At 42.3% G+C, this 24,422-nt stretch overlaps 2 protein-coding genes across 2 annotated transcripts in view; both read left to right on the plus strand.

The window, feature by feature from the left end:
* LOC135932628 (uncharacterized) overlaps positions 1-24,422 on the plus strand; it is a 305,408-nt gene that overhangs the window by 16,118 nt on the left and 264,868 nt on the right. Inside the window, exon 4 of the mRNA XM_065470128.1 lies at positions 710-888. Within this exon, the coding sequence (XP_065326200.1) occupies positions 710-888 (179 nt within the window). The remainder of the gene's footprint in view (positions 1-709; positions 889-24,422) is intronic.
* Positions 12,913-22,992, plus strand: LOC134624262 (zinc finger protein 595-like). Its single transcript, XM_063469221.1, has 2 exons — positions 12,913-13,175; positions 21,410-22,992. Exon 2 carries the CDS (start codon positions 21,536-21,538, stop codon positions 22,928-22,930), a length of 1,395 nt encoding a protein of 464 aa, XP_063325291.1. The 5' UTR covers positions 12,913-13,175; positions 21,410-21,535; the 3' UTR covers positions 22,931-22,992.

Consider the following 24,422-nt stretch of genomic DNA (forward strand, 5'->3'; position numbering starts at 1 on the left):
CATAAGGTGAATCTTTTAAAAGCCATGCAAAGACCAAAAGTACGTTTTCTCATTTATTTGATATTTTAACTATGGCTGAATATCAACATACAGCCCCATTACCTTAATTATATCTTAGTTGTTATTTGATTATTTTAAAAATAAAATGTTGGGGAAAATCATTAGATTGTGCTCACTGTCCTCATACTAGCAAGGATGCCATGTGGCTATATTGCAAACTGTATGCTAAAAACTCACTCCTATTACTTTCAGTCCTGTTACTCATATAAAGAGTAGACTGAGTACCAGTTACAGGAGTGAGTAGAGTCAATGGATTAAATGATTTATTAATGTGAATATTTGTTTATTTTACTCTATTTACCTGATTTTTAAGTTGTACAGTTGAAATTACTCGAGTTGTTGAGATTTATGTTCAGTTTCGTGATATAAATAAATACTGATATGAAGTCAATGCAAAGGTGGAGAAAGACACAGCATAATATCAAGGAAAGAAAAGAAACTGAACTGCACCTTGTTACCCCTCGAGACTTATTGGGACACATATATGTGCAAAATGCATGAGAATCTGGGTTGTTGTGCAGAAGCTTCACCACTTGAAAGTGATGACTGTCGATCTGGATGATCTTGTGAAAGCCATCACACAGAAAACAAACTGCATGTACGGAGAATGTTCTGAGTGCAAGGATCTCTCTTCCCAGTCTCCATCCAGTACAATGCTTGATAATACTCTTTCATTCCAGTCTCACATTAATTACATAACCCGGTCTGCTTACTTCCATTTACGTAATATTAACCGACTCCGTCCCTTCCTTACCCCTCATGCTGCTGCCATCCTTGTTCATAGTCTTATTACATCCCGTATTGATTACTGTAATTCCCTCCTATTTGGTCTCCCTAAAAGGTCCCTTCATAAACTCCAACTTCTTCAAAATTCTGCAGCTCGGATCATAACCCGTACTCCGTTAAGTTTTAAAAACTATATAAAAAAATATTATTTCATGTTGGAGATGGCACCCATTCGGTGCAATGACCCCTATAAAAGAAATAAAAGTTGAAAGCTGAAGTTAGTCTTTGTCCTTGCCAGGTCATTTGTCTCTGTCCTCTGTCATTTCCTTGTGTCTTTTATTATCCCTGTGCACTGTTGGATTCCTGATTTGTTCATTTGCTTAGATTCAGTGACTGTGGAAACTTTATATCCCTCATTTATAATTATCAGACTTTACATGTTATAAATAACATATTTATTGCAGATTAACTGTTAAGAATAGGGAACATATAACTGGATGAAATTCACAGTAAGTGCAGTTGTTTGCATTTTTTTTTCATTCTTTTCTTCAAACCAGCGTGGCACAGTACAGACATCTTCATGTTTACTATGAAAACACACACAGACCTGGGGACAGCCAATGGAGAGGAAGCAGGCAAGGGGGTAGGAAGGATGTCAGGAAATAAATTAGGACAAATAAAACAGAATAAATAAATACAAATACACTCACACACAGTAACAGCCAGCTGTCTGTACCAAAGATCAAACTCTATTGCCCTGATCTCTGACATGATTAAGTTTGAAACCTTGAACTGTTTTTTATGTTTTGTTTTTTGTTTGTTTCTAAATCAGGAGTCTAAAATGTACAGTGTCTAAAATGCAAAGCCTGATCCTCACATTGTTTTATACTAATAATATTTCATCTATATCATAGATATATATATCTCAGTGCATCTGCCCAGATAGCAGCAACACCGAACTCAAAAGTATGATAGGGTACTGTAATGGAACAGCAAACTGGGTCTTTATTGGATTCCACTTGCACAGCAGGATGAATCCAGAAGACACAAGGATGACAGATTCAGGCCAGACCAGGCCTGCAACTGATCCAGATATCTAACTCTTACTATTAACAGTAAAACATATTTGCTGTCAGAGAGCCATTGGTGAAGGCTGATGTTACTTAAATCTACCAATTGTTGTACTGGGGAAGGACCAAAGCTCCATACAAACTAAAGAAGAACTTTATACAATACAAAATGAAGCTCAACATTGCAAAAATGACATTATAAAAATAAAAGAAAAACAGTTAAACAACTCCTTGGTGGCAGAGCCCCTGGTGTTGATGAGGTCCGCCCCGAGTTGCTGAAGGCTCTGGATGTTGTAGGGCTGTCCTGGTTGACACGCCTCTACAATGTTGCGTGGAGATCAGGGGCAGTACCCCTGGACTGGCAGACCGGGGTGGTGGTCCCCATCTTTAAGAAGGGAGACCGGAGGGTGTGTTCCAACTACAGGGGGATCACACTCCTCAGCCTCCCTGGGAAAATCTATGCCAGGGTGCTGGAAAGGAGAGTTCATCCGTTAGTTGAACCTCAGATACAGGAGGAACAATGCGGTTTTCGTCCTGGTCGCGGAACACTGGACCAGCTCTTTATCCTCTCAAGGATACTTGAGGGTGCATGGGAGTTTGCCCAACCAGTCTACATGTGTTTTGTGGACTTGGAGAAGGCATTCGACCGTGTCCCTCGAGGTGTCCTGTGGGAGGTGTTGCGGGAGTATGGGGTGTCTGGCCCACTGCTATGGGCCATTCGATCCCTATACAACCGTTGCAAGAGTTTGGTTCGCATTGCCGGCAATAAGTCGCACTCGTTTCCGGTGGGTGATGGGCTCCGCCAGGGCTGCCCTTTGTCACCGGTTCTGTTCATAATTTTTATGGACAGGATTTCTAGGCGCAGCCAAGTGGCGGAGGGCCTTCACTTCGGTGGCCTCAGAATCTCATCTCTGCTTTTTGCGGATGATGTGGTTCTGTTGGCTTCATCAGGTGAAGGCCTCCAGCTTGCACTGGAGCGGTTCGTAGCCGAGTGTGAAGCAGCGGGAATGAGGATCAGCACCTCCAAATCTGAGGCCATGGTTCTCAGCCGGAAAAGGGTGGAGTGCCCACTCCGGGTCGGGGATGAGTTCCTGCCCCAAGTGGAGGAGTTTAAGTATCTCGGGGTCTTGTTCGCGAGTGATGGGAGAAGGGAGCCGGAGATCGACAGACGGATTGGTGCTGCGGTTTGGAGTTGATCCAAAAGTAATGGTTTTGTACTACCAGGCTGCACTGGACAGCATAGTAAGGTACGGCATATCATTGTGGTATGGCAGGCAAAATCTAATCTGCTGCATGTGGTGTGGTCTACCATGAAGGTGATGGGGAGGACTGGAGACCTCTCAGGGACAGAGGGCTGTGTTAGACTGTCATAGACAGAAGATGAAGTGTCTCAAAACACTTTAAAATTACATTTGTTACAATACAACTTTATTTATAGAGCACAGTTAAAAAACAACAGTATACCAAAGTGCTTAACAAAAAAAAGCAGAAAATAGAACATAAATATTGCAAGACCAAAACAAAGTACAAAATATGCTAACAGGTCGATGTCACTAATACACAGAAATAGCAATGAAATGCACATCAAATAAAAACATGGTAAAAGCACAAAAGCATAAAAGAAATGTATAAAAGAGAAACAGAATAAGTCTACAAATCAGGTGCAGCCAAGGCAAACGCACGGTCACCTCTAGATTTCAGCCAAGATCTCGGCTGCACCAAGATTACCCGAGTAGATGATCTTAGTGCTCTAACAAGGACAATCTAAGGAATTCGATAAGGTAGCTCGGCGCTGTGTTGTTGATAATTTAAAAAGTAAGCAGCAGTATTTTAAATTGGATACGATATTTAATGGGCGCAGTGCAGATCAGCAAGAACAGCAGTAATAGAGGCAAACCTCCCAGACCCGTCCCATCCTGGTACCAAACTGTTCCAACTTCTACAATCTGGTAGAAGGTTCCGCATCATCCGGGCAAGGACAGAGAGACTCAAGAAGAGCTTCTATCCTCAAGCCATCCGGACCCTAAACCAACCCTAAACCGACTAAAAGAAAATCGTAGGTCGCACCAGCCTTTCGCGTATATCATGGTCTATCTACCATATCGTGGTCTACACCAACCAAAGGTAGTCAGGGGTGGGACCTCTGATAGTCCTGTCGGCCTACGTGTTTATGTTTGAAAATGCAGGTGCATAGACAGAGGTGAGCAGTAGGCTGGGTTTCAATAACTGATTTAAAATGATTTTAGCTTGAATAAAGCAACATTAATTCATTAAATCCTGAATTCATCTTTCAATATAAATTAATTTTGCCAGGAACTCCAGGAGCTCACAAACTATTTCAGGAACCACCAAATAGCTACAACAGTAAATGAGAGCAGGTAAACAGATTCCACACAAAGACAAACAGAGCGCTGAGATGTTGGCTTTCTCGGTGTGTTCGTGCCGTCGGGGCTGAAAGTCGACATCTCACTGATTCTGAGCTGCAGGTTTTGTCCCTCTTTGACCCAAATGTACTTCAAGAACAGTTTCCCATCTCAAATCTCTGTTTTCTGCACAATCTTTCTTCTTATTACGCACCAGTCTACCATTGGGTTCAGCGCTGTTTTTCTTCTTTTCCCCAAAAATGTTTATTATTAATGAAATTAAAACTTTTTAAAATTATGCCAAATTGCAAAACTCTTAGCTGTGTCTCTAATCAAACCTCTGTAACATTCCTCTGCTTCACTGCAGCAGCATCAGGTAATGTTCAGATGTTCATTCATGGTTTTCTTCAGTCTTGGTTCTTCTGCAGAAGATTTTTAAGGCGGTTATCTGTTATAAAGCTGGCAACATGATGCACTGCATTTACTATGGTGAGTGTGGAAAGACCATGGCCGGCAATACTGATACACAGTGGATCCAGAAAACACATTGTATGCTGTGATAAATGCACTGCCCAAGTGTCCCCTCTCCCCACTGCCTTTAAGCTGCAGGCAGCAGCAAAAAAGGTCATCAGACGATGATTAAGTTTAACATTGTCTACAATATTGCCAAAGCACTTTAAGCACTTTTTCAGTAACTTAACTTTCTTGTAGAAATCTGCTTCAAATAAAGAACTTTGTGTTGACAAGATTGTTAGTTAATCATTTACAAATCAATATTGTCTGTATGGCAATTTCCCCCTGAAAAAGTGCAAATGTAAAAATGTGGTCTTAATTGATGCGGTTGAAAAATCTGGGTGCAGCGAAGCAAAAGGTTAGTCAACAGCCATCACTTTATATGGCTTTAATATGGCTTTCCAAAACGGTCAGATAAAATGTTTTTAGTATCATCAGTAACTGACCCATTATTTTTAGTTGTTGTATTGCAATAATTCTCATTGCTGCATTTCTAGTTAAAAAAAATAAAAAAAAAAAAAAATCAGGCTGGAGAAAAAAGATTTGTTTAAAAAGGTCAAAAATGAATATGATATCAAATATCAAATCCAAGGCAAAACTATGTACACTCTGACCTCTGACTTTAAGCTCCACTTGTTTCTTCAGCAGGATGTTTCCCTTCCTGCTGTAGACGGTGCAGGTGTAGGTGTTTGTGTCCCAGTCTGTGGGGTGTTTCAGTTTCAGACTGAGGTCTCCTGATTTCAGCAGGTCTTCATTCATCTCTGTAAACCTGGTGCTGTTCTTCAGGCTGGTCAGAGCCGTTCTTATACACATGGACCTTCTTCTTGTTCTCCGTCCACTCCACTTTAGGGAGTTTTTTAATCAGACGAACTCTGATTTTGAAAGGCAGCTGGACAGACTCCACCCCTGAATCCACCTCCACCTGGGGGACTGAGAGGACAACCAAGCACAACATGAGCTGAACAGGCAACAGAAGCTTTTTCTTCCTCATCAGTTGGAGGTAAATTGCAGCAGACCCTTTCTGCATTTTGGATTGGAGTGGAGAAATTTTACCCACTGCTAGGTAAGAGAGGCTGGCCATACTTCTTTTATCACATCCTACTTATGTGAGGTAGTCTGTTCTGCTGTGACTTCAATCAAGACAAAACTACAGTTCAAAGCTGGACATTGAAAATGAACTCAGAGTGGCGGTTTTAAAACTCCACCCAGGTTTGAGAAGATCTGCAGCAACAAGCAGCTCACACCAGCCACTAAAACGATGTCAGGATTAAATGTGTTATTTTTACACAACAAACCTTTAATTTCTGATTTTTCCATTGAGGGAGTTTGTCAGGAGTTTTCCTGTATTGCAACTCAGGTCGGAATAAAACGCTCAGACAGGTTAACGTGTACACGGGTGAGACTCAGAGAGACTCGCCCCGCTGCAGTAAAAAGGAAGAGTCTTTATTCAGAGAGCACATACAGGAAGAGAGAAAATAGAACTGCAGGCTTCCTGTGTAACTTCCCCATTTAGGAGTCTGCACAGAGTTGCAGAGTTTAAGCTGAATACTGAAAAGAGCAAACACATTTCGATAATGAAACGTACTTTTAAGCATAACATAATAAAAATCCCAAAATCCTAAGAAATCTCTTAACAGAGTTGTTTATGTTTTTCACTCCATTTTACACGGAGGACCTAAAAGAATCACACTATGAAGATGGTTTGTTTTTCTGTCATTTAAAAGAGTCTATTTTATTGAACCTGCAATTTATTGATCTTGAATTTTATTTGTTCAAATGTTTACAAAGGTTTCATGTGTGAAATAAACTGCAATGGATTTTCTTGTAAAACAAAGGGGGGTTAGCAAAAAAAGGTTTGGAACCACTGGGTTAAGATGATTAGAGATAAAGATGAAAATGTACCAGCGAGTGAAGAAAGTGTGTTGAGGAGATGGAAGTAGTTTGAGAGGCTGATGAATGAGGAAAATGAAAGAGTGAGAAGCACAGATAAAGGAAACAGTGCTTCATTATTTCAGAGGATTAGTAAGGAGGAAGTGAGGGCAGGTATGAGAACGATTAAGAGTGGAAAGAAAAGAGGGCAGTGGACCTTTGTGATCAGACTTTCTAACACATCCTGTTGTTTAACAAGTATCCTCTCACTTTAGAGAGAACTGATTTTCACAAACAAGGGTGATGTGCACTGTCAGTAGAAGCATAGCAGAATACAAGTGCATGCATGAGAGGCAGACAGGTGGAAAGGTGAACATGGAAGTAGCAGAAGTAGTGAAAGTAGATGAGTTTAACTACCTGGAGTCAACCCTTGAAAGGAATGGACAATGCAAAGGGAGGTGATAAAGGAGAATGCAGGCGGGGTGGATTGGGTGGAGATCAACATCAAAGGTGATTTGTGACAGAAGGAGAGCAGCAAGGCTGTTAGGGGTGGATGCTGGAAGAGGGGGAGATGTAGGAGGATAACTTGTGGCAACCTTTAAAATGAGCAGCCAAATGAAGACAAAGTAATATAATCCAGGTAATTAATGAATGTGTATAGCCTCAGTATATTCATTCAGCCAAAAAGATCTGGCACAGACACAATGTGCCTCATTTAACTGATTACTTTTGGGGACAGAGTCAAAGTGAACAAAGGCACTTTGATGGCACGACTTGGTCTCAATATAAAGAATATTGCAGAAGCACAACATTTTTCCCATCATCATCAGTGAATCAAGTTAATATTATATGAAATACAAGTAAAAACTAAGTATGCACTGACCTCTGACTTTAAGCTCCACCTGTTTGTCTATCTGGAATTTTCCTCCCTCCTTGTTGTAGACGGTGCAGGTGTAGGTGCCTCTGTCCTTGTTTGTGGGTATTTCAGGGTCAGACTGAGGTCTCCAGTTTCTAGCAGGTTCATCTCTGTTCGCTTCCTGTATGCTGGGCTTTGGTCTTCAATCCTATCACAACCATTCTGGTGCACATGGACTTTGTTGTTGTATCTGTCCTTCCATTCCACTTTAGCATCTTCAGGTATATTTTTTGCTTTGGTTTTGAAAGGCAGCTTTACAGACTCCACCCCTGACTCCACCTGCACCTGACAGTCTGACAGGACAACAAACAACATGAACTGTACAAACAGCAGCAGCAAGTTTTAAAGAAAGCTGAAGGACAGCAATTCTTTCAACTTCTGGACCTTTGAGTGACACTTAAGGAGCCACCAGGGGACACTTGTTAACCACTAGTGTGTCTGGCACGAGAGACTCACCTGACGTGAAATAGTGTTGAAATCTATATGTGAGACCCCCAAAAAACACAAGAACAAGAAGAACTACGACAGCTGTGGCCCAAAGTGGAAGTTTTTCTGTGGAGAAACAAAAAATAAATGAATAAATAAATTATGACCTTTGAATTCTGAAGTTAATCTGAGCCACTGTCCACCAGCTCTGACCTCTGACATAGTGCAGCACTACTTTCTGTCTCAGGATGTCTTTGTCCCTGTAGATGGTGCAGATGTATCCTCCTGTGTCTCTCTGTGGGCTGTTTCAGGGTCAGACTGAAGTTTTCAGCAGGTCTTCATTCATTTCTGTTCGGTCTCTGTAAAACTTGTCCTGTTTCATAAGTTTGCCACCTTTGTTTGAATACTCCTGAACTATCAAGAGTTCATGGTCAGAGCGAGTCCACTCCACTCTGGTGTTCTCAGGCAGGTCAGGTGTTGTTTTGCAGGGCAGGGTGACAGACTCTGAGCCTTCCTCCACCTTCACCTCCACGTGATGATCTGAAAGGACAAGAAACCACAATATCAAATATTGGACCAATAGCAGTCACACTCATGGCAAATGACAAGTTTCTGCATTTCTGACCTCTGACTTCACTAATGTGGCTCACTACTCTTTGCTTTGAGTGGAAACTAAACTGGAATTTATGAACTGGTGCTACAGCTACAGACAATTGAGGGATCATAATGAATGTTTCAGTGTTTTAAAAGAAATCTTGAGTTTTCATCATGGACAATATGTAAAAAGTCTACTGACATTTGTCTCCCTGAGAAGAGAAGACAACTCTGCACACCTAAAAGAATGCAATGCCATATACCACAGAGGCTGTATCAGTAAGATCTTATTTTAGTTTACTTTCCTGCTCATGTTTGTTGTTTCATTTTAAGGTTCGGTCCATTGGAAATCTTTCTGTTAGGTTAATCAAGACTGTTGCAGCTCCTCCAACCAAAGGCTGCGGCAGGCTGAACATGAGGACACAGATGACGCGCAACAATAAACGCATAAAATACACTTCTGTAACATTTGCTCCTTTTATTCCACATGCAACTGTCCAATATACAAATCAGCACAGGGGATTAACTATTAAACAAATGCACAGACTGCACAGACAAATAACTGCAACTCACAATGGCTGCACTAATTACTATGCCAAATTACAACTTGGCCTATGGCATCAATTAGTGCACAAATATACAAAAAACTAGTGATGGGTCCTGCAACACTGACGCACCGACGCTTGTATCAAGCTCACAGAGCGAAACCTGTATCGGTGCGTGCGTCGCTTTAAGAAAAAGTCACGTGATCGATACAGCTACTGTATCGCTTATTGCCAACGCGCCAAACTGTGTTTAAAAGGTATCGCATCCGCATTTGTTAACGGAATGAGTCGCCACCAAAAAACACACAAAAGTACTCTCGCAAAGATAAAAAAAAAAAATACATGTCTTTCTACAACAAATACAAACACACATCTCTCCGTTACAAAATGGAGCCCGAAAGAAAAATAAATGTTTCTGCTGTGTGGGATCATTTTGATCTTTTAACTGCAAATAAGGTAATAGTTTGTCTGTCTTTGTTTCAGTGTAATCTATCAGAATAGGAAAAACAGCAATGTGACTTGCAGTGTAAATTATTTATTTCATTTTATGCAGGTTAAGTGTCGCATCTGTTCTGCGGAGCTTTCTTACACAAACAAAAGCACCTGTCATCATTTTTGGAGCAGCCTTCAGGATCTCCAAGTATTAACATGCTGTTTTTAGACTTGGTGGATAGCATTAACAACCTGCTAGCTGCAAATAATCATGTGCAGTTCAACAAGATTATTAACAGACAAAAAGAAAACATATTACTCATACAAAAATAGTTTTCTAAACAAGATCGCTGCAAAAAGTGCAGCCTTACCTAATGTCCACCATACTGTTACTCATCTTATATTATGATTTAGGCTTAGAGTCCTGCCGTATCAAAAGATGCCAGCTGAGCTGGTTCATGCATCTTACAAGGATGCCTCCAAACGGAGCTTTTTCTAGGCTTGTCCTAATGGGGGAGGACCAGGGCAGAACTGGGACTCGCAGCTTCAGTTAACATTGACACACTTTGGCAACAATAGCAGATATAGGTGTCCACTTCATTGCATGTTCCTGTCACCTGTCTGAGAATGATGTTGTTGTGATATAAAGGATTATCGCACCTGTCAATAAAGCCTTTTATCTGCAGCCATGACCTGTCACCGAGCTAGCTTAGCACGGCTAGTTAGCCTCTCAAAGCTGAAACGTTCAACACAAAGTCGGTCCAGACTTTCTCACACCACCCCTCGCTCTCCTACATTAAAGCCATCATTACATCGGTAATTTCACACACTGCGTGTATCTACCTGTGCGATAATGATCAAACTTCGGTCTGAGTGCAAGATAAACATGGTTTACATATAGTATATAACATAGTAAGAGTTTCTTACCACTCGTGAGGAGCAGGAGCAACAGCAGCATCTTCAATCTCCTGCAAGAAACAGCAACCCGTTAAATCCAAATACTTCTCATTGTTGTCTTAATATTTGGGGATTTATATCTCATATTTGGAGCCGTGGATAAAACACAGTGGAGGGAGTAACACCAGCTACACTGTTTACTTTCGGTTTCACGTGAACAGCAGTGTCCTGTCTTCCAGGTTAACTGGTTTTTACTTTCACTGGCATATGTATTGTCTGAGGGAGCTGCACTGCTCAAACAGCTCTTATCTCCAAACTAAACTCTCAGCGCCCTGAACTTGTTTATTGATCAAACTGACGATGATAAAACATTACAAATACACTTACTCAGCAGTGGCGTGTTGTAATGCAGTTCATCGCCGCATGGTGGCTCCTGTTGTGTCATGACTGCAGGTCACCCTCTTTTTTATTCTTCTTCGTTGTGTACGCGGACTAGTGTGCTCTCGTGTGTGAAGCTGGCACTTTTATTTTTGATATTTAAATTCTGGACACAAGACGTCTCACACCTTCATCATGCAGCTTTTCAGAAACTCTCCCTCGGTAAATGTCCGGGCTGATTTGGCTTTCTCCTCTGCTACAATAAAACTTGCTTTCACAACAGCTTCACTTTGTGATTTTGCTCTGGTGACAAAAGTCTGCTGAAATGTCAGATTCTTCTTTAGCTCTTCTACTTTCTGTAGTTTCTGCTCTGCATTCAGGTTTTTCAGACAAACCTGACGTTTTGTCTCATAGTTTTGTCTTAAATTAAATTCTTTAATTACAGCCACATTAGCTCCACTAATAAGACACACGGGTTTACCAGCAATGTTTGTAAACAATCAGTCTCCCACCGGTGCTGAAAGGCTCTGTTTTCAGAATCAACTTTTCTCTTTGCCATTGTGAGGTGCCAGCTAACACACGTTGGACTTGATTGACGCGGGAATGTTCCCAGTTAGCCTAGCGTTCAGTAAGGAGGCTGCAGCGCTGCATTATGGGATCTGTAGTTTGTGTGTTATTATTACCTCATATTGCCGGGCCATGCATAACAATAATAATAAATCTATATAAAATGATCTCGCGGGCCAGATATAAATGTCTGCCGGGCCAGATGTGTGAGTCTGACACATGCTCTGAAGTGTCAAACTTCTTTTCTCGTTTCTGTGACCTCAGCACACTGACAAACTTGAAGTTGCTAAAGATTTTAAAAAGTGATAATTATATGGAAGAAACGCCTTTTTCATCCGTTTAATCAAACATTTGATCCCCCCACCTCCCCACTCCCACCAGCACAGAGCCATCACCACCATCAAAGACTTCACCCACAGGAGCCCCCTCCTCACTCCACAGCTATGAGGATTTCACACCACCTTCTCCCACTACAACCCTTCATATTCATGATGTGAGGACGCAGTTTGACCCTTTAGACCTACTAAAGAACCCAGTCCGCCTGAGCTTATCTTTATATTTTTACATGTTGTAGTGCCATTTCTGGGAGTATTTTAAGTTGCTATACATCAATACAACCATTATATCCCAAATTTTAATCATATGTATGCATTAAGTCATCAGTAACTAAATAAATTGCAATAGTGGTATTTTTACACAAATTTCTAGTTAAAGTAATTTCAGAGGTTCATCCCTGAAAATTGTAAATGTAAAAAAGTTGCATAAAACAGTTTCCAAATTAATTTTGAGTGTCTTCATAGTTTTATTTTTGAGATACACCAATTTGTATATACTGCAGCCACCAACTTTGAAATTCTCATTTACATGACTTATTTAAACATTCTCCTCTTGAATGAAAAATTCTTAAAAACATCTTTTATCCTTTAAGAGTAAATAAATCTGAAAGCTGTTCCATCCTAAAAGAGTACAACAATGTGTAGTTTATGATGTTGTAAAGGTTTCAGCATCTTTTTGAATTTGTCACATGTGTGGAAAGGTATGAGTGAGCCTTTGTATCATACTGTGAGTGATGCTCGTCAGCACACAAACCCAGAGTTTCTCTGCAGGAACACAGAGAGAGTTATTCCCTGTACTGTAAGGACACATTCAGCATTGTGCAGTAAATCCAGATCATCCCAGTTAAATGATTACATGGATGTGAGTGTGGTCGTCAGAGCAGCACTGATCAGTGTCAGGTTATAATGACCAAGGTGTACACAAACACTAAGTTTGAGTGTGTGCAGTGAGACTTCAGTCAAAGCATTTAACTGAGGTGTGAAAAATAAGCTGAACTCTACAGCTTGTTGTGGTCCCCTGTGGCTTGACAGCCTTCCAGCTGTTCTCCAGCATTTTCATTTACAGTCATAAAATATCTCCACATGTTGCTCCTCTTTCTCTCTCTCTGCAGTCCAAATGCGTCTTCTGAGCGCATCTGAGTCACGTGACGGCACAGTAACAAATCCCAGCAGGGCAGGAAGAAGGGGGCGGAGCAAAGTGCGTCTGCCGCATAAGAAGAGGTGTTCACACAGACAGAGCTGCTGTTTCATCCACAGCGAGTAAATAGTGAACCTCCAGGAGAGAAACAAACTAAAGTATCGATCATATACCACTACCAACGTTTGGATCGATATCTGCATCGATCTGCACACCCTTGTCTCCTGGATCGTAGCTGAGATCAGCGTGAACCACGTGGGTCTCTGCTCCCTGACCTGTTTCCTGTGTTTGGAAAGAGTTCCAGCTTCATCACGGAGTTTCTCTCGGTTTGTGGGCTCATCTAAAGGTAAGCACCGAGCTAACTTCAACACTAGATTTACTAACCCTGCGCACATTTGCAGAAATCCCTTGAACCCAACACCTACTAGAATTACTGACTTTTTTATTTTCTGATGCAAGTCCCGAGGTGTTAATCACCCCCAGTAGCGGTTTTAGATACGGGCGACACGGGCGGTTGCCCGGGGCGGCATCGTGGTGGGGGGCGGCATCACGGGCATCGGCAAAAAAAAAAAAAAAATTGCTTGTACTCATGCTGCCCCGACATCAGCCAGCGCATATTGGGAATGGCATAGGCACCGATCGGTTTTCTATCGCCCATTTGCTGGGAGTAAGGGCGCCCTCCGTTTGCGAGGTGCACCTGCTGCTTGCGGCACAGCGAGGAGAGGGCGGGGTGGCGGGGGATTCTCTGGCTGGCTGGAGCAGCATCTAATAATCAACTCGCAAAATAAAACAAAATAAAAACAAACCAACAAACACGAAAACACCAGACATCATGATACAGACTTATAATTTGCACCGGTGTTTTTTCGAAATTCAATACGCGAAAAGTGAGCGCGAGAGCCCTCGGTGCGCCTACTCGCTGCTGAAGTCAAAGTAAACTTTATTGTCATCTCCGCTACATACAGTCGAGTATATAGAGAGACGAGACGACGGGGCTCCAGTTACAGCAGTGCAAGTAAACAAATAATAACTATAAGAAGAGTAAGAAAATAAATATACACTTTAGGACTCGGGGTAACTCGGGGTAAAGGGATCAATGACAATTTAAAATTTATAATTTACAGTTTGATGATTTAAAGTCTCACACACAACGCGTCGAAAGGGGAGAGGGGGCCGGCTGCTTCCAAATAGAGCACATTTCATTCATAATAATGTAAATCCAAGCCCATTATGTATTCATGATTTGAATCCTGGGTTGTGTGAAATCCCAGAAATACACCTTAGACAAAGTGAATCTGTGAACTAAGGTGTAGGTCTGTTAGGTTATGTTGTGGTGATCCTCGGGTTGGAGGATGGAGTGCAAAATGGAAGATGGACAAGAAAAGTTCAAAGCCATCAGGTGCTTAGTTTAGAAAAAAGAGAAAAGAAGAGGAGGAGAAACGAGCAAAAGATACACATAAGCAGATGTGTGATTGGATAATGGCAGATCATCCTGAAACAATCAGAATCATACTTTATTAATCCCTAAGGAAATAATGTGGGTTACAGTTGCTCCAATAAGAAATGGTAAAAATAGTAACAGTAACAGACTAAATTCCAAACAAGACATTATGTTACAGACTTTAATATTAATTAATCATTGTCAATTGTTGATTTGTCCTGTTCTCATTGTATGATGAATTATGATGGCTGTTTGGTAGCCGTTTGCATACAATCCATACTCTCTCTCTCTCTCTCTTCATATGTGTGTGTGTGTGTGTGTGTGTGTTTCTCTGGCGAAATTCAGTATGGTTCCGACAACAGTTTTATGTTAATGTATAATCCTTAATATGTTTTATGTGTGTGTGTGTGTGGGGGGGGGGGGGGGGGGGGGGGGGGGCAGAGGGAGTGTTCGCCCGGGGCGCCAAACAGGCTAGGACCGCCACTGATCACCCCTGCTGAGATTTGTACAGGTCATATGCTCGATTCACATCCTGCTTTTGTTGTGCAAACCACCCATTGTCTTTGAGGCCTGGTACATTTGCTTTTGCACACACATACAAACGCTGCAAATCTGTGTTTATTTGACAGTGTAAGACAAAAGCAGCAAAAATAAAAACTGTACCAAGAGTACAGTCTTAATGGCTCATGTCAGGAGTTTTCCTGAATTGCAACCCAGGTCGGAATAAAACGCTCAGAGACAGGTTTTACGTGTACACGGGGAGACTCAGAGAGACTCTCGCCTGCAGCATAAAGAAGTAGTCTTTTATTGAAAGCACATACAGGAAGTGATACAGGAAGAGATAAAATAGCTGCTGCGTGCAGACTCTGAGTACAGAGTGTAACTTCCCCATTTAGGAGTCTGCACAAAGTGTGCACAGAGTTTAAGCTGAATACTGAAAAGAGCAAACACATTTAGATAATGAAACGTACTTTTAAGCATAACATAATAAAAACCCCAAAATCTCTTAACAGCTCACTATACAAACAATCTGGAGACATAAATATTGACACGTGTAGGGCTGGGCTATATCATACCGTTCACGGTAATACCGGTGTAATTTTGGGCAATGATAGGAAAATGAAATATTGGATAGAATATGGGTAAAACGCGCATGCGCAGTGCATATGTTTACATAAGCACATGGCGGCGAGAAGAGAAAGTGGGTCGTTAAATGAAACGGATGAACCAGAACTGGTTTGTAAAAATGCTGCAACTTCAGTGGTGTGGAACTAGTTTGACTTTCGTCTGTCAGATACACAACAAAGCCTATTTTTGGTAGAGCATGCTAGCAGGCATAAAATACTGCACACCTAAAATCAATCCTTTGTTCGACAGTGCTCCTTATGTACCTTATGTAACTCTGGTTGTGTTTACTGACCTCGAAACAATTTTATGTACACGGTGCTCGAAAATCTGTCAAATGTTTCAGTACGACTTTGCTCAGCTACGAAGTTGCACCGCTTGATGGTAGTGGTGTGCGATACTGCATATTTTGGTATCGATCCGATACCAAGTAAATTCGGGCCAGTATCGCCGATACCAATACCGATACGATACTTTTAAATAAATAAGGTGGATGCCTCAGTGAATTACTAAATCGCAATTAATTTTCATGACCTTAAGTGTTTTTTGTGATGTTTCCTTTGGTATTATTAATTAGCTAAAACCCAGGACATAATTAGGAGAAAGAATTTATTTATAATTAAATAAAAAAGGTCTTATTATTGTGGCGGCTCGTGGTGCTGCTGCAGGTGAGATGGACTCACCTTCACTGCATCTACAATGATGCCTCACCAGCTTAAAACCTGTGCGCTGCTTGTGCTGTTGTTGTTTTTGGTGTTGATGTGTACAGCTGGCAGCAGGAGGCCTGCAGCCGTTGATTGTAGGCTACTGTTACAGCAACCGTGTGATCACTGTAAGGGTGGACAGCACGCGGCTCGGGGTGAGCCAGAGGAGTGGAGCCTGCGGCTTAATTTGACTCAACACGGGAAACCTCACCCGGCCCGGACACGGAAAGGATTGACAGATTGATATGTTGTCAAAGGAGTTTGCAAAGAAAAGCGTCTGGACTTCTTTAAGTTGCTTGAAGAGGTTTCACCTCTCATCCGAGAAGCTTCTTCAGTTCTAAGGTCAAATGGCCGAGAGTCCCAGATTTAAACCCAGTGGGAGTATCCCCCCCAAAGAGGGACAAATGACCCCCTGGTGATCCTCTAATCACATGAGCCAAGGTGTGAAAGCGGGTATGGGACCTAATCAGCCCGGGTTTCGGGTGAGTTCATTGTGAAACCTGGCCCCACCGTATCATGTGAATTCCTGAGGTCAGATGGCCCAGGATGTGAGTGGGCGTTAAAGCGTCTGGGGAGGGATCTCAAAACTGGATTATAGATGGCAGACAGTTGGTGTCGTAAACCACCGCCTCTGTTCAAAGATGGTCGCTCACAGTGGACATAGATGGCCTCTTTCACTCCTCTTTCAAACCATCTGTCCTCTCTGTCCAATATGTGAACATTGGCATCCTCGAAAGAGTGACCTTTATCCTTAAGATGCAGGTGGACTGCTGAGTCTTGTCCTGTGGAGGTGGCTCTTTTATGTTGTGCCATGCGCTTGTGAAGTGGCTGTTTGGTCTCTCCAATGTAGAGGTCTGGGCATTCCTTGCTGCACTGTACAGCATACACCACGTTGTTAAGTTTGTGTTTTGGAGTTTTGTCTTTCGGGTGAACCAGTTTCTGTCTGAGTGTGTTGCTGGGTCTGAAGTACACTGGGATGTCGTGCTTGGAGAAAACTCTCCTGAGTTTCTCTGATACACCGGCTACATAGGGGATGACAATGTTGTTGCGTCTGTCTTTCTTATCCTCCCTCGCTGGTGGCAGACAGTCTGTCTGCCTTTCCTGGACTGCGCCGTGCACATTGAAGAGAACGGCAACCTCAACATTGAAGTTTACCGGAAGCCCACACACACGGACCAGTACCTCCTCTTTGACTCCCATCACCCTCTGGAACACAAACTTGGAGTAATCAGGACCCTACACCACCGGGCAGAACATATTCCCTCTAAGCCTGAGGGAAAAAAGAAGGAACACACACACGTAAAGGAAGCACTCAAAACATGTGGTTATCCTAACTGGGCGTTCATAAAGTCAGCAAAGAGTCACAGAAAAGAAGATCAGACACCAGCGAGGGAGGATAAGAAAGACAGACGCAACAACGTTGTCATCCCCTATGTAGCCGGTGTTCGCTCTGTGTTGTAGCGTCCTGATGACACCCAGTTTGTGCTCCTGGTTTGAGCGCGGAGTCAAGGAGGCCATTTACGTGAAAAGGGAAAGACCATCTTTGAATCGAGGAGGGGGCCTAAGGGTACATCTTTCGCCATCTTACAATGCTGTGATTGCAGCCATTCCCCAACTCTCTGTGAATGGTACTCATGGCCATTGATCAGTGTTCTTTGATCAGTGGGTTTTGGTCAGTGATTGTTGATCAATGGTCATGGGAATTTGCATAATTATGACTAAGGAACTGACCTCACAGCCCATTGTTCCTTCAGTGGGCTGGTTTCAGTCATTATGCAAATGTACCGTTTATAAGGTTTGGGGAAACCTGTAGTCAGCTGAGACTGAAGAAGTCACTTGGATGAGTGACGAAACGTTTCTCCCACAAAACGCTACGTCCAGATGAACAGATTCAACTTTTGGAGATTTACTTTCCTGGATGATTGAGAATGCATCAAGATGTAGTTAGGAGGGGTCGTCTCGATGAGAACAGCTCCACTGTTACTTTGGTCCATCCAAGTTTCAGTTAAAAACATAAAATCAAGGTTGTGCTCAGTGATTAAATCATTAATTAAATATGTTTTCCCAGCTAAAGCTCTAACGTTTAATAAAGCCAACTTAAGTGTTTTAGAGGTATTATTTGCCCCCTTGTGTTTGGGAGCAGTCTGTGGCACACAAGGTATGTTTACTATATTTAAAGATCTTTTAGAGTGCAGCTCTCTGTGTTTTGACCAGGCCACATGTCTCCTTCTGTCACCTAAAAGTACTGAAATTTTAAAACCTTCTAGTAAACAGGGTCCCAGCTTCTCCTGGGAAAAGTCACCACTGCCATAATCCTCACAGCCTGGACCCTCCACACATCACACATCAGACTGCGGAGACAGAGCATGAAGGTGGTAAGGAGGAACTAAGGGGGGAGAGGCTGCGCAATGTAACTTCGATTGCTCTGTTGAGGGCGGGGCCCGATGGCGAACCTTTGGCTGCTCTGGTGGGGGGTTTATGGGGGACAAAAAGGGATTGGGCCGGGGGGTAGATCTGAGCCCAGCATTGACCCGCTCCATCATCTCCTCAGTGAATTTCAGGTGTGGGGATGAGGGAGAAAGGGAGGGGGAGGAGGGTGATGGCCTGTCAGGGGTTCCGGGGACTGGGGAAGGTCGTGGTCCCTGGTCCTGGTCGTTGGTGTTGTTGAGAGAGTTGGAGGCAAATAGGGACCCCTCTTCTTGCCTCAGACATCTCTCCTTTCTGAGGCTCTTCCCGGGTGGGGGCAGATGGAGCTCCTCCTCAAGGTTTCTGCTGGGCTTTGTTTGTTCTTGGAGTACTGTTTGTTCCTCTTTATGAGATAACTCCTCGTTTATCTCAGCCTTGGCACCAAGCACAGATGGATGACGTATGGAATAAAACAAGTTGGAGGTGAACAGTTTCACCCCTGACTTGTTAAAATTAAATCCGTTTGCTTTAAACAGATGCCTGCGTTCCCAAAAAATATTAAAGTTGTTGATAAAATGCACTGAGTGGTCAGTACATGCTGATATGAGCCATTTATTCAGTGCAAACAACCTGCTGAATCTCTCGTCTCCTCCTCTGACGGGCGGTACAGGTCCACTGATGAATACAGCTGCATTCAGAGAGTTTACAGTATGTAATAATCCAGTAAAGTCCCGTTTCAGAGCCTCCGACTGTTGTTTGGACACATCGTTTGACCCTGTATGCAGAACAATGTTTGTCACAGTTGGATATTCATCTGCAATCTGAAGAATTCTCTCCTTCAGGTTGTTGACCATATCCTTAGGAAAGCAGAGGACTTTAGTGTTCTTACCGCACATCCTTTGTACATCCTTTACGGCAGAGTCACCCACAATCAGAGTTTCAGGCCTAGCCTTTAGCTTTCCCTGTGGCCTTTTACTTTTCAACAGATTTTCAGACTTTACTTCGCTACTTTTAGGTGGATGGTTGTCCGATATAGATTGTTAAAGTTCATTTTGAGGACGAGAGAGATGTGGGAGATCGGAATAACACACTGACCCAGTCAGTTGGAGTCAACGAATGATTTTTAATGAAGCACACGCAGCGTGGGAGATGGACACTGTATACAAACAGCATCAAAATCTCTTCGCCCAGACTTCAAAATACAGTTTTATATGCATCAGAGTATATTTAGTGACGCCCCCTCATTGCGTCATCACATACATCAGTTTCAAAACCACAAATGTTCTATTTGACAACTTGTGACAAAAGTAAAAGGACACCGGCTTCCATCTTCTCCCCGGTGGTTTCCCGTAAGCCAGCTCAGCTCATCTGTTTCTTCATCAGTCACAGGAAGCATGCTCAACTTTCACCTACACCCTAACCGTATGTGTGTGTGTATGTGTGTGTATGCCTGCCTGTGCGTGCACAGAGTGTGCATATGCTCTCTGCACCTTAGTTGACCTCGGCCTAGGCAACCAGGCTGAGGCCATCCTGTGTTGTGATGATCTTAACTTCTATGTAAAATGTATAAAACAAATGTTTCAATCTAATACCACTACTTAAAACTTAATCAAAGCTTAATCAGAGATATAAATGCATAACAAAATGACAAAACAACTTGCACTCAGACTCTGCTTTCAGTTTTACTTCTGCAAGCCTTGCAGAAGTGTTTCCTGTCTCCTTTTGGCACAGAGTATATTTCCTGTCCCTGCAGCTCAGCAATTTAAAGTGATTCTTACTAGACCTGTACTAAAGGCTAATATATTTAAACCTATGAATGCAGTATCAATACTTCAATAAATGTGTCAATGCAAAGGCTTGCTATATGATTATGATGCAACAGTAATGACAAAATAATAAAAATAGAATTAATAAAAATAAAATAATAGATGGAAATAATAAAAATAACAAAAAATAATCCTTCCTTCCCAACAAGATCCAGGGTCCTTTGATAGTGGAGCAAATCTGTTCTGCAGTTTCACATTCAGTTGTTTTGGAGGTTTGTTGTTAACCTTCCTATTCACGGTTGTCCAGTCCTGTTTCCTCTCGTATACAGGGGTAGAAGAGCTTCTCTGTCTCGTAGGAAGTGAAGGCCAGTCGGTTTCACAGATTTCAGCTCGCTGTGCTCTGCCTGTGATACGTCCTCCCCCTTCCAGGAGACATGATTTATGTCTTGGTTTTGCACCAAGACAGTCCAAGGGGGGATTATTGCTTGAGGATTTATTATAATGCACAGAGTCTACTTTCTTGGTCATGTTATCTGTGCTCCTTAACTGTGTACTAGCTTGCTCATCGCCATTGCTTTGAATCAATGGCGAGGTTCTTTCATTTCCACACAGTCCATTTACCTCCACATTTACTTCTAAGCGATGAATTTTTGTCTCCAGTACTGCAATCTTCTGCAGGAGGCTGTGGTAGTCATCTGTGGAGAGGGAAGGCATCTTGTTGCTAGTTAGCCTAGCGGTTAGCACCTTTCCAGGCTATTGAGGCTGTTCGGTGTCCAGACGCTGTAATCAGGCTTCAGCTGTGTCTAGGCCACAGACACACGGAGCGCTGAGGATAAGGTAACTAAAAATGTTGCTGTTCTGTTAAGAACACTTTAGTCCTAATGATCTATAAGTGTCCAGAAGCTCTCGCAGGTAAGCTCATTTAGAAAAAAGGGAAAAAATCAGCATAAAAATCAATAAAAGAAGCAAAGCATTTGAAGAGCAAAGAGAGGAAGCGTCCACACTCACGAAAGGGGCGGAGAAAATAAGTATAAATACTTATTTAATAAAAGCTCACAAAATACCACTAACAAAAGCCCGGTTAGAATAATGTATTTCCCACAAATCACAGCCTCTGTTTTTGTCTCTGTCACTGCAGGACCAACGTGGATCGAGAAGTCAGCGCTCTCAGGAGGCCGACAATTTTGTTGAAGAAAGAAGTGGAAGAAAAAAATACAACCGTGACGAGTTTGGGAAAGATTTTACTGTGAAAGCTTCCCTAAAAATGCATCAGGTCATCCACACCGGAGAGAGACCGTTCAGCTGTGGAGACTGTGGAAAGTCTTTTACCACGTCTGGAAGCTTAAAAACACACAAACTCATCCACAGTGGAGAGAGACTGTTCAGCTGTGACGAGTGTGGAAAGTCTTTTACCCACTCTGGAAACTTAAAAACACACAAACTCATCCATAGTGGAGAGAGACCGTTCAGCTGTGGAGACTGTGGAAAGTCTTTTACCACGTCTGGAAACTTAAAAACACACCAACTCATCCACAGTGGAGAGAGACCGTTCAGCTGTGGAGACTGTGGAGAGTCTTTTACGCAGTCTGGAAACTTAAAAACACACCAACTCATCCACACTGGAGAGAGACCGTTCAGCTGTGGAGACTGTGGAAAGTCTTTTACCACATCTGGAAGCTTAAAAACACACAAACTCATCCACAGTGGAGAGAGACCGTTCAGCTGTGACGAGTGTGGAAAGTCTTTTACCCACTCTGGAAACTTAAAAACACACAAACTCATCCATAGTGGAGAGAGACCGTTCAGCTGTGGAGACTGTGGAAAGTCTTTTACCACATCTGGAAGCTTAAAAACACACAAACTCATCCACAGTGGAGAGAGACCGTTCAGCTGTGACGAGTGTGGAAAGTCTTTTACCAAGTCTGGAAACTTAAAAACACACAAACTCATCCACACTGGAGAGAGACCGTTCAGCTGTGATGAGTGTGGAGAGGCTTTTACCCAGTGTGGAACATTAAAAAAACACAAACTCATCCACACTGGAGAGAGACCGTTCAGCTGTGACGAGTGTGGAAAGTCTTTTACCAAGTCTGGAAACTTAAAAACACACAAACTCATCCACACTGGAGAGAGACCGTTCAGCTGTGATGAGTGTGGAGAGGCTTTTACCCAGTGTGGAACATTAAAAACACACCAACTAATCCACACTGGAGAGAGACCGTTCAGCTGTGACGAGTGTGGAAAGTCTTTTACCACGTCTGGAGGCTTAAAAACACACAAACTCATCCACAGTGGAGTTAAAGCGTACACCTGTGATCAGTGTGGCAGAGCTTTTACTCACAGTAACAGCTTACAGAGTCATCTAGTTACCCACTCTGGAATTAAGGCGTACAGCTGTGACATTTGTGGAAAAACTTTCAGCCTGATAGGGAGCCGAAACATTCACCTACGCATTCACACCAGACATGATGTGTACAGCTGTGATCAGTGTGGTAAACAGTTTACTACAAACACAGAGTTACGACGTCACATGTTTACCCACACTGAGGAACGACCTTATAAATGTGACCTGTGTGAGAAGACTTTTAAATCTCCACGTTACCTGAAAGCACACCAACAGATCCACACCAGAAAGACTCTACAAGTGCAGTTACTGTGAGGTATGTATTTATATTTTTATCTTGTCAGCCCGACTGTTTGAAACAACTCTGCTCATCAAATTGTGTTAGCATGTTAGCAATTCTACTGCATGGAAAGGCAGCTCTGAATGATTATTCAGACTCTAATCACAGGTTTTTAGGGATAGTGTTTGAGAATTGTGTTATTGTTATTGTAGCATTAAACTAGTATTACTTTAATGTTTTTACTCTTATCCTTTTTATAGCACATTAAATTGAGCTGAGTGTGATAATGTAAACAGTAAAATGTAATTGGACTTTGGCAGAGATGCTCTTTATTTCAGGTGACGTTCAGGATAAAAATGTTGAAGGACTGACTTACACTGTCTTTGTGTTTTTGTTTAGAAGCAGAGCGACACAGATGGATCAAGTTCTCAACCCTGTCATCGCTGTGGGAAAGACTTTTGTTGTGACCTTTGTGGAAAAACTTTAAGTCATTGAAGGACTCTGAAAATACATCAACGTAGACACACTGGAGACAAAATGAACTACTGTAAAGAATGCGGGAGAGGCTTCACCACTTCAAAGGACTTCAAACAATATGAACTCCTTCACAGTGGCGTTAAAAAGCATGTCTGCGATCAGTGTGGGTCATCCTTCATCAGTGCATGTCAGCTTGAAAAGCATAAACGAGTCCACACATGAGAGAAACCATACAAGTGCAGACACTGTGACAAAACCTTTTCACAATCATGTGATCATACTAAGCATGAACGCAGACACATGAAAGAGAACTTCATCTGTGAAAGAGTTTGAGTAATCTCAGTTCATACTCCACTCAGAAACGATTCCATGTTACAAATAAACTGTTACGTCTTGATTCCTGCTTTTACGTTAATCTTGTAAACGGCACATTTGCATAACGACTGAAACCGGCCCAATGAATGAACAATGGGCTGTGAGGTCAATTTCTTCATCATTAATATGCAAATTCTTTTGAGCATTAATCAACAACCATTGGTCAATGGCCATGAGTACCATTCGCAGAGTAAAAATTTGCATAATGATTATGAAGTTTACTGTTACCAATGTTCAAAAACATTTACCAAATTATCTTCTCTGTGCAAACATCAGCGTGATGCAGGACTGAAATCATTGCCATCTCTGGATCACAGTGAATCTGCAGAGACAGAAAGATCCTCTTCTGGTTTCAGCGTCAGACTTAAACCCTTGAGATCAGGCTCCACAGAGTTCAGGTGGAGTCTTCTGTAAAGATCTGATGAGGCACCTATGAATGAAAATGTGCCTCTTGTTACATTTTAAGCTTTCTAAACTGTTCTACTGTAGTGTTTGTGTTGAGTGGTTCGCTTTGTTCCAGCAGTTTGATTAAGAAATCTGTTTCCTGTTATATTTTTATTGAATGCATTGATCCATGTGTTCTGCAGTTTTTTTCAGCTTGTTTGTGTAATGAAATCCTGCAACAGTTAAACCAAAATTGTTGCTGTTGCTGTTGCTGTTGCTGGGGGTGGCTGT

This window comes from Pelmatolapia mariae, linkage group LG3_W, assembly GCF_036321145.2.
Source record: "Pelmatolapia mariae isolate MD_Pm_ZW linkage group LG3_W, Pm_UMD_F_2, whole genome shotgun sequence".
In the NCBI taxonomy this organism is placed as follows: domain Eukaryota; kingdom Metazoa; phylum Chordata; class Actinopteri; order Cichliformes; family Cichlidae; genus Pelmatolapia; species Pelmatolapia mariae.